This window comes from Anneissia japonica, unplaced genomic scaffold (assembly GCF_011630105.1).
Source record: "Anneissia japonica isolate Jap-2015-1 unplaced genomic scaffold, ASM1163010v1 scaffold3334_len1275209_cov185, whole genome shotgun sequence".
Classification (NCBI taxonomy): domain Eukaryota; kingdom Metazoa; phylum Echinodermata; class Crinoidea; order Comatulida; family Comatulidae; genus Anneissia; species Anneissia japonica.
The window spans coordinates 1,176,866-1,188,279 of record NW_022738561.1 but is presented as its reverse complement, the minus strand read 5'-3'; the positions used below and the strand labels follow the sequence as shown (position 1 = coordinate 1,188,279).

Genomic DNA, 11,414 nt, shown 5'->3' with positions numbered 1-11,414 from the left:
ATTACAGACATATCAATATTTGTATGTCTATATATCAACGTATACGTTTCTATTTTGTTTAATGGAGTATAGTGAAAAACAGGGCCTCCGTGACCATTTTTTGGGGACCAAGCTTTCTCTGCTGATTACATAGGGTATAAATAAAAAAAATGAGCAGGGGTGAGCAAAAAGGGCGGAATATATTAAGATAATGGCTCATAACTTTAATTCTACTCAATGAAAAAGTGTAAATCTGGTGTCTAACTAGTTATTAGGATAACTGAATTCAATGAGACATGTTTAAAACCTAGGATGGCAGCCATTTTGAGATTCAAGATGACTGCCATAAAAATTGTCAAAAAATCAAATGATTCAGTATAATTCCACATCTCCTTTATGAAAAATGGCAAACTTAGGTCTAATCATGTTTTTTAGGCTATCTTACTCCAATAAACATAGTTTCTAAAAGCTAGGATGGCAGCCATTTTGAAATTCAAGATGGCCACCACAGCAACTGTTGAATATCGAAATATTTTGGTATGGAATTCCAATTATCCTCAATCAAAAAAGGTAAATTTGGTGTCTAATCATATGTTATTGTGCCCTCTGAGTTCAATAAACATGGTTTTTAAAAGCTAGGATGGCAGCATTTGGAAATCCAAGATGGCCACCACAAAAATCATTGAAAATCAAATATTTTGTTTGAATATTTCCACTTGACAAAGGAGTATTGTTGTACAAATAATGAAAAAAGAGTTATTGATATACAATATTTAGATAGATGATTATATAGGCATTAAGGTGCTGAAGTACTAAATCAAGATCAAATGCAATTGACTTGCATTTGCTCACTCTTGGCTCTGTTGTGGTTTGTTTTTTAAATCATTGTATACAAACTTCAAGAAAAACTTGGTAAGTTTTTCAGTTAACTTTTTCTGAGCAATATAATCGGCACAGGATTTCAGCAGATTTTTTGCCCCTTCAGTCAAAGAAACTTATTGAAAAGTTTTTTCTTCCATTTCCAATAAAGCACAGTTTCTATAACAACCGGCCATAGCGACACCGATTATTCAGTACAGTAGATGAAAATTGAAAATCTTTTGTAAATAATTCTCAAGAAAACTGCCAAAAAAAATAAAGTGAGAATTTAAAACTGTAAATATCGATTGCAAAATTCATTTTTATTCGCTCAGTGTGGCTTTTGTCTGACGAGTTTGTTTGTTTTTATGCTAAGTCAATTGGGACTACAGTACCTTGAGCAGTCTTGGTTCTCGGAACAGCTGTGGTGATTCCAAACATTTCCGACGAGGCGTCTGATGTGTCTGAGGCGAGGTGGGAGGGAGTCTTAACCAAAGGGCTGATTAGAGCTCTGGGAGTGTTAATATTATATTTGGCCCAAATTAGACCAGGCGCCACCACTGTGTGGGAAGGCGTAACCTCTTGTGTGTGGCAAACAGCCGCAATTGTGGTAAAAATTTATTAATATTTTTTTTTATGCCGACGACCTTGTAATGCTGTTGGATGCCAGGGAATTCCAGCTTGCTCCACCACTTCTTAGGGGTGCAGAATGGCATTGTAGCTGGACCCCTTCCACCAGCATTTAAACTTTAAAGAAATTGAAATGTATTAAAAATACAAGTATTATTAATAATGTTAATAATAAGAACCACAGTCCCCATTGGAATCTGGTTTGTTAGAAGTAGCATTGTAAATTTTTTTTAATGGTTAAACCGTATTTAAAGACCTTTTGAGGTAAGCTGATATTCAGGGCCCCTATTTAAAAAATTAAATACACGAAAACAAGTGAGTATGAAGATTAGCCGCAGTTATGTGCAAGGACAACTGGTCGATTCTATTTTGTTGTAGGTGTGTTCTTAAATGAACAATGGCAATCAGTCAGTTTATCCAGGTAAGTGTTCTTAAATGAACAATGCAATCAGTCAGTTTATCCAGGTAAGAATCTCACTAATAGACTACCAAAACCACTTCTGATTAGTGTATTTTATTTCTAAGATTACCAGTCAACTTCATGGGTTATGTGGTGATGCGGTGTCTCTCTCTTCTAATCTTTTTTGTTAATCACTTTAAATGTGGTTGTATGACACACTACAGTATATAAATCAAGACGTATTGTATTTTGTTGGTAGGTGACAATTCTGCCACTGTTAGTGTTGTTTGCTTGACTGTGCCCAAGTCAGCCCATGGCAGCTCTCTGATTGGCTTAGAATCTGGCTCAGATTACATCACAAGAGGTACACTGCTTCAAGATCAGATTGCCTTCCCACAAGGCATCAGTAGATCATCATGTGATGTAAAGGTGAGGGGTCATTTGGACATTTCATTTCTAATAAATCAAGTTGTCGTTTTATGTGTAACATAAATGTTGAATGTCTTAAGTTGAATGAATTTTTGCCAAATAAAATAATGAATAGGCAGTTGATTTAATAATATATAAGCAACTTGATTTGTTATCTTTAAATGCTTTTAATTTAGTGGTATATGACTAGTTAAGTCATTTATGAACATTTTATTATTTTGTTATAGATTGTAGATGATTCAATTTATGAAGAAGAGGAGGAGTTTGAGCTTGTTCTGACTGAGCCCTCTATGATGACACAAATAGGACAACAAGCAAAAGCAAAAATTGTCATCAAAGGCCCTAATGATGGTAAATATACTTTCTAAACTTTTGTATCTTTTTGTAGTGAAATTCCTCTTGTGCAGAAAACTATCATTCATTATCTTATAGGCACATTTGAGCACTATTTGGAAATTGCATTCTGTATAATTTTTCAGGTTTATAATTGTGTAGAATTACTTTAGCAGATGGCCAACTAATTTAGTTTCTCCTGAATACAGTGTAACAAACTACCGTGTAAATAGTATTGTAGGCTCCTCAATGCAAGTTAAAGTGTCAAACCCATCAACAATTTGTTGGTCTTATACTGCAGGTAAATAGGAACCTAAAATACTTATACAATGTAGAATTGCATTGGCACTGCAATCTTCAATTAATTTATTTTGAAACATTAACCATGAAACTTAGCTCATTGGTTACTAGCCAAAATTCAGTTAATGATGGTAATCCATGAAATCTAGAATAAGGCCTACGGTAAAAAAGGATTCCTGACCAGTAGACCCTGGTTGGCCATTTTCAGTCTGATGTGCTAGGACAGAGGTGGCCATAAATATCGGTCGGAGGGCCAAAGTGAATTTTTTATTGAACACCGAGGGCCACACCCAAACTTTGATGTTTCCGGTGTGCTTCCAAAAACCAGTCCAAGCTTTTACACCACTTTAATCCTACTTTTAATATTACATTTACAGATGTGTGCAGGCCGCACACATAGGGTTTTTAATTAATTTTCGCGGGCCGCAAAAAAATCACTGTAGGGCCGCATTTTGCCCACCTGTGTCCTAGAACAACACAACTATTCTAATTATGACCTTACTTGGTGTTAGGCAAATTGCTTGTAACATAATTACGTTTTTCATTTCAGTTTCCACAGTTGCATTCAGGACCAATCACTATGTATTCAATGAGAACTCGGGGACAGTACAACTAGAAGTAATACGACGCGGCTCTGATATTTCTCGTATATCCATCGTGTGGTGCGCTACACGAATGTCAGAGCCTACATCAGCTAGGCCCGGTGAAGATTATGTCCCCAGCTCAAGTCAGATTACCTTCCAACCACATCAGACAGTTGAGGTAATCAGTCTATTCTGTTTCCCAGACCTGCCACTTACTCATATAATAGTTTGACTGTTATGTCGTAACATTGTTAAAATATGGTTTTTAACATTTTTTATAAAATTGTAAATAATTTTTTCCATTTATTTAAAAAATAGTAAACTTTTTTTTTTTGCTAAAACCAACATGGGTAAAAACGTCACCATCTTCAGACGTAGTGTACTCTTTGTAGTGTTGGGTCAAATTAAGTCTATTTCGTGAATACTTGCGTGGATAAACCGACAAATTGCCATTGTTCTCAAAACGAAACACCCCTTTCGAATAAAAATAGAACAGTTTAACCCAGGCACCACGTATGAACCGTCTCCCTAACAATCGTACTCATTCCCTATTCGACGTTGTTTGTTGAAGAAGCCTATATTGCTAACGTGTCTCAAATTGTGTTCTTTGTTATCTTTTGCAAGAAGAATTCTCGGATTGTTATTTTAACTTGCAATTTTGGATTTCTTTTCAAGAAGTCTTTTTAGATGACATCCTTTCAATTTAGCTTGAGTTGTAGTCTCTTCTTGGGTTATGTCCGCGCACAAGTCATTGTGCTCAGCATGTGGGGGCCCTGATGCCATTGATCAGTTCAGTTCTATTGGCTAATTTTCTCCAGGCGACTACGGTCAGTTCCGGTCATTGTGACCGGTTTTTGGACTGCTCCTCTCTTGGGGCAGAGGATCTCTTCTTTGGCCAGTTTGCTGCTAAAGAAGAGGCCTGGGCTAGAGACGGAAAAATCGTCAGGAGACCCTATTCTAAATCTGCAGCGGCTGAACCACTTGATCATAGCGCAAAAATTCTGCATTTACACTCTCACTCTTATCCTCCAAGAACTCAAGGATGCTTATTTTCACGTGCCTATTTTCGCAAATGGTTGCGCTTCCGTCTGGGCTGGCGTACGTTTCAGTTCAAAGTTCTTCCCTTCGGACTATCCATGGCTTCTCTGGTGTTTACAAGGGTGGTAAAATCCCTAAGTGCAATATTTCATGCAAGAGGGATAAGATTTTTCATGAACCTAGATGACTGGCTCGTGGTCGCAAATTCCAGAACAACTCTTTTGATTCATCTAATCATTGTCATAAACTTGACGGAAGCCGTAGGGTTCATTATAAACCAAGAGAAATCGCTTCTTGTTTCCATTTAAATTCCGCTGTATCTGGGGGCGCAGATCCGTCTTGTTCATTCAGTGGGGTACCCCCTCCATGTATTGGATTCGCAAGTGTCACCTAGCACTCACACAGCTTCTTTCCCTTCCATATTTATTCTCCAGCCGAATCCTGGCTGCGGATGTTGGGTTTTGTCGCAAGTTTGGTAAACTTAGTTCCATATTGCTGGCTTCGCATGCGCCCTCTTCAATTGTATCTACTCGGGTTTTTCCTCTCCAGCGTCTCAGGACTTGTCTGCTCAGATTTCCATGAATGCATTTGTTGCCACGCACCTCCAGTGTTGGCTTCAGGAGAATGTTCTTTTTCGGCCAACGCCTCGCTCGCGGGTTGGGGCGATTGTTCGCTTATGGAGCGCGTCGCAGGGGTCTGGTCGCTGAAAGACCCCACCAGTCACATAAACATTCTGGAGCTTTTAGCGGTTTGTCAGTCTTTTTGGAAGTTGTTAGAAAGAAGTTCGAAGAACTATTCGAAGAGGAAAGATTTAAGAGTGGATTTGAATAATTCCGGATCAGAGATTATACGTAATTGAGGAGGCAGAGAGTTCCAGAGTTTAATAGCTGAGAAGGAAAAAGAGCGTTTTTCGGTACGAATATGCTTGACTCGTGGAGTAACATGTTTGAGTAGAACGGGAAGAAACATGTTTGTCAATAAGCGAACAGAGATATAGTGGGGCACGACCATGGATAGATTTTTTGGGTGAGAAGAAGAATTTTAAAAGTGGTTCGCTTATCAACCAGAAGCCAGTGAAGAATGTTTAAAATTGGCGTAATATGGGTGAACCTTTTAGACAGTGTTACAACACGAGCAGCAGAGTTCTGAAGTTTTTGAAGGTGTCTAATGCTAATAGCAGTTGAACCATTGAGCAATGCATTGCAGAAGTCAAGTTTGGATGAAATAAAATCATGAACAAGAGAAGCAGCAGCAGAAGATGAGATGTAAGATCTAATAAAACGGATACGGCAAAGATGAACGTAACTCGATCGGCATACAGATGATATATGGTTGCTGAAATCAAGATGTTTGTCAAATATGACCCCTAAGTTCCGAACCAAAGAAGATGGAAATATGTTAATACCATTACAATTTATGTTAATTTCAGGAACAGGGCGAATAAGATATTTGGAAGAAATAACAAGAAGTTCAGTTTTACTAGGGTTTAATTTAAGTTTCATCATTGAAGACCAATTTGTAATAGATGAGAAACATGATTCAAATAAGGAAATAGTAGAAGCAATGTCAGCGAGATTGTCAAGATCGACTTCTTTCCAGAGCTGGATATCATCGGCAAAGAAATGATAATTGAGACCTAAAGAATGTAACAACTTAGAAAGACTGGATGTATAACAAATAAAAAGAAGAGGGCCAAGAAAACTACCTTGAGGAATGTTTAAGGGAATTTTATCAGAGAATGCATTTCCAACCTTAACAGAGAAATAGTGACATTAAGATAATTAGTGAGAAGTTTATGGGCTTTGCCATACACCCCAAATTCTTTAAGTAAGGTATTCATTAGCATCACATGATCTAGACTTGCCACAAGTCTCTTATTTTTTATTATTTTTCTCATTCTGGGCAGCGCCACCAATGAGAAAGTTAATTTAGAGACGGGATAAGCCACTTGTAAAACACTGAATGCAGGCACCAGGATGTCAAAAGAATGACGTATTCTTATATTCCTTATTTGGATAAATGGGCGGGACGAAATAAACAATTTCAACCAATCAAATGTTCATATTTTTGGAGCCACGAAACTGAGTCACTCCCGTCGACTAGTTAGGCATGACTAAAAATAGTCCTCCCTAATAAAACGGGCCTAAAATATTTAGAATAGACCATAGTAAGATTAATTTTGGCAGTGGCAAAAACAATTAAGCTTACCATTACAAATACAACACCACTTTCCAGGAGGATGGCTCAGGCCTCAGGAGTCAGAAGTAGTAGGCCTAGCCTGTAGAGGGTTGGCCTGTTTTTAAGTTCATACTTACAGAGGCCTACCTATTTAACAATATTCTACCCTAAAGGCCTAAATCTGTGTAGCAGCTAGCAGTGAGCAAGGTTCTGTAAGCATAGCCTACTACGGTTATCAGTCCATAGTTGTTCTCAGCTGGCCAGGACTATATATAAACTGTTTTAATTCAAGTAGGTAGGCAGAAGGGAGCTGGTTAGCTTGTCCTAGTCGAGACATCCGCATCCTCAATTTTGAAAATTTAACAAGATTAATTAATATGCATGAAGTAAGCCAATCACGTGATTTACAAAATCAGTCATGCATATGATATCCCACATTGAATTTAATGTGGGAAATCGTACGCATGAATCGTTTGCCCAGCGCCTAATCCAAAAAAAAAAAAAAAAAATCAAGTATGGGACGCCAATTAAATTAGGTATGGCGCGCACTAAGTGCAATAAAAAGTGAGCAACCCAAAATTAGGGTCTGGAACCCAGGCTACACATGATCAACAGTGTCAAAGGCAGATTAATTAGAGGAAGAAGACTATTACAAGAGAAATGTTCGTTTAGTCTACAAACCATAATTCTTTCAATAAGTTTAGATTAAAATGGCAGCATAGAGACAGGTCGATGATTATTCAGTATGTTATGATCAAGATTGGGTTTTTTCAGGATCGAGACAACAACAGCGGTTTTGAGAATGGAAGGGAACAAACATTCAAATACGTCATTAATTATTGCAACAAAGTATGGAATGAGATGTTGCAAACATGGTTTAAGTATGGAACTGGGCAAAGGATCAAGGGTGCATGTTTTGAGTGAATTCATATCAATTACACCAATTACCTCATCAACAGATGTAGGATCAAACTTATCCATTAAAGGAAAGTTGCAATTGCAGGCAGAAAATAAATTAAAATTAACATTCTAAGACTTTTAAGATTAATCCTAGTGAGTGGAGCATGCTTATCCAGAATGAGACCCAACTTGTTCACCATATCCACAAGATCATAATTATTCTTTTGAAATGTGAGAATATTGCGAAGCGATTGACTGAGATCAGAGATGAAATTAGTCAGGTTTATTTTGCAAATGCGACGGGACCAGAGTACATGATCCTGGGGGGGGGGGATTACACACTTCAAAAGAAACTCTGGCTGTGCAAATCGCTTGTGTCCTTGGGCAAGGCACTTTATCTACGGTTGCCTCTCTCCACCCAGGAGTACAAGTGGATACCTGGTAGGTTCCAACACAACCTGCGCTGATTACTAGCTACAATTTATGGAATGATAATATAATTTCATTTACTAATTTAATTTGGTGTTTCAATGTGTTCCATATGTGTTTGATCCAATGACCGGGGTAGTAATGTGAAGCGCTTAGAGGCCTTGTAAAGGCATGAAGCGCTATATAAGAACGACATACTATTATTATTATTATGAAAATTAGCATAATGTATTAATGTTGATCACAAAATTATTTTATCTGGTACCAATCTAAACTCTTCTTTCCTTAGATGTTAGATGTGCTTGCAAAGAAAGCCACATTTCACACTGAAGGGTGTGTACTACGACAGTAATGTTATGTCAATTCCAAGAATGTTTAAGGTTATATCAGTTGATGAGGAATTTATTGATAAGGCCTATAATAGCAAATTGCATCAATTTATTTTGCAAAAACAAGGTTTCCAGCTTCAGAGAGGGGCACATCCCCTGTCCGCACAAGGGCACAAATTGGCGCTAACACCAGGCGCGTAACAGGGGTCTTGGGTCAGAGTGGGTATTTATTTTCCCGGTTAGTAATTTACCATACCCACCCCACCCCACTCCCCATATAGAAAACAATACGACATAAGGCTTATCTTATTTATAATATAGGCCACACACGTGTGTTTGAAACTAAATACGGTATAAGCATTTTCATCGTGGTTTTATTTATTACAAACATATTCTTTCACCATCAATACACATTGAGGCCCTTCTTTTAAGTTAAAACGATCTATCTTAAATTTGTCTTTCTTGAGTTTGGGACTATTATGTGTTTAAATAACTTAAAAGGATAAACCTAAAAAAGCCCTAAAAAATGCGTGCGAAGCGCGCAAAATTTTTTTGTGTTTTTAATTCTAATTTCGTCAGAATTGATGAAAACTCCCTGAAATGTGCAATTTATAGAGGAAATTGGCCTACCGTAACAAGAAATACGCGCAAAGAATTTGAGAATTTTAGGCACTTTCAGAGGATGCATTGTCAAAGGGTGGGGAAAGATTTTCCAAAGATGGATATTTTCACCTTGTCCCCTGGTGTTTTTAATTCTAATTTCGTTGGAATTGATCAAAACTCCCTAAAATATGCAATTTTTAGAGGAAATTGGCCCATGTTAACAAGAAATGCACACAAAGTATGCAAAATTTGAAGTTTTTAGGCACTTTTATGGGATGGAAAGGGCATTTATAAAAGGGTGGGGAAGATTTTTCTAAGATAGATATTTTCCCCTTGTCCCCCAGTGGTTACGCCATCGGGCAGCATAGATCAAAGGAGTTATGACAGTTTTTGAAGTGGAGAAGGGGTTGCAGGGTGTTGTGAGTCTGGTCATTATGATATCTTCTTCCTTTTTATTATTGTCTTTATTTTTCTCTTCTCTTTTTCTTTCCTTTTCTTTTCCTCTTCTTTCTCTTTCCCTCCCTCTCCCCTCTTTCTTTTCTCTTATTACCCAGCCCAGTACCACAGCTTGGTCAGCCCAGTAAAAACCGTCAGGGGAGGGGCAGCCCCCCACCCTGCGCCAATCATCCCCCCCAATGAAAAATACTTTCCTACGCCACTGCTCAAGGCGATAGGAATCAATCAGGAAGTGCTTAAATTTAATTAAAAGGATTCTAACAGAGAATTTACAATTGAATGGTGAGTCAATACATATTAATGGAGCACATAGATCACCATCATATATATTAGTTCAGAACAGCCCACTACGAGGCCTAAAACGAGGCCTAAAACGAGGCCAAGACCTATTCATGTCGCTTTTTCTAATTACGCTGATTGTCAAAACGTTCTTTCTGCCGCTAAACAGTTAAAAGTTTTCCCCTACCCGGAGGCAAAAGCGAAATTTAAACTGATCATTTCAATGATGTTACACCTAAACTCCGCGAAGAGAGACCCAAACTATGGAAACATAGAGCATATTTATTGCAAGAAGATCCTGCCAGGAAAATATATATATATATATATATCCAGCATACCTACTTATTATTGAACAGAATGGGGCAGAGAGGCGCATTCAGTTTAAAGATTTAAGAAAAATTGAAGTCAGGTTGCTGATGCGATGTGGATTGAAGTTTTTTTGTAATTTACAGCTATTGTGATTCTTGGCTGTGATTTTTGACAGGCAGTTTTGAAGATCGTATTGCCTGGTTTTTTTGGTTTTTTTTCCCATGTCCTGTGTGTTGATTTTGCTTTCAACGTCTCTCGTCTTAATGTTTCTGTGTTTTTTTAAGAGCAGATTAGAGATTTTGCTACATATTTGCACCCTAAGGGCACTGGAAGAGAATTATCAATATTATTGTAAATGAGTAACGTTTCTTTTGGATCTTTGAATGTGAAAGGTTTGCGAGATTACAGTAAAAGAAATACGGTGTTTACATGGTTAAAAAAGCAAGATATTGGGATTCTATTTTTACAAGAGACACATAGTTTATCAAAAGATGCACATTTATGGAATGAAGAATGGGGATCAGCGGCCATGTTGAGTCATGGAACTGCCAATAGTAGAGAAACAGCGAAATTGTTTAGCAAATTTTTAAATTGTACAATTTTAAATATCAGAAGTTGGACGGGAGATTTATTATTGCAGATATAAAAATATATAACACTGTTTACACACTTATAAATATTTATGGTCCAAATACTGATAATCAAGAATTTTTCATTACTGTTGATAACAAAATAAGCACATTTTTAGGAGTTAATATTGTTTATGCCGGAGACTTCAACTGCTGCATAGATAAGAAAGGGGGGGGGGGGGGAGGTGTGAATAAAGGTACGCATAATAGCTCTCAGAGGGCAATCTGTGATTGTATGGAAAATAGGGACCTTGTCGACATATATAATAATCCTGGCAAGAGCCAATTTACCTGGAGATCATATCATAAACCCCCGATTTTATGTAGACTAGACTATTTTTTAATTACTAGTGGTCTAAGAAATTATGTCCTTAATGCATATATACAACATGGATTTAAGTCTGACCATTCTTTTATAACCTTGAAACGGTGCAGAAATTATGAAAAACCAGGAAAGGGCCTTTGGAAATTTAATGTCACTCTCCTGAATGACGATGTATATACAAATATGGTTAGAGCGTCCTTGGATAATATTAAATGAGAAAATAGTGAAGCAATTTTTTATGGGAAACTATAAAATGTGTTATTAGTGGCCAAACCATTAGTTACACTAGCTGGAAATGTAAACAAACAAGGAAGCTTGAAGCAAAACTTGAACAAGATATAAATAATCTCGAGGAACAGTATGATAATAAGCCATGTGAATATCATAAAATGAACGTTACTCCGAATAAAGAGAGGGAGGCCATGA

General features: G+C 37.3%; 1 protein-coding gene across 1 annotated transcript in view; it reads left to right on the top strand.

Moving 5' to 3' along the window:
• Positions 1-11,414, top strand: part of LOC117117629 (extracellular matrix protein FRAS1-like) — a gene marked incomplete in the record, with an annotated part of 121,841 nt that overhangs the window by 84,182 nt on the left and 26,245 nt on the right. Inside the window, 3 exon segments of the mRNA XM_033261997.1 lie at positions 2,127-2,296; positions 2,524-2,647; positions 3,480-3,691. Of these exon segments, the coding sequence (XP_033117888.1) occupies positions 2,127-2,296; positions 2,524-2,647; positions 3,480-3,691 (506 nt within the window).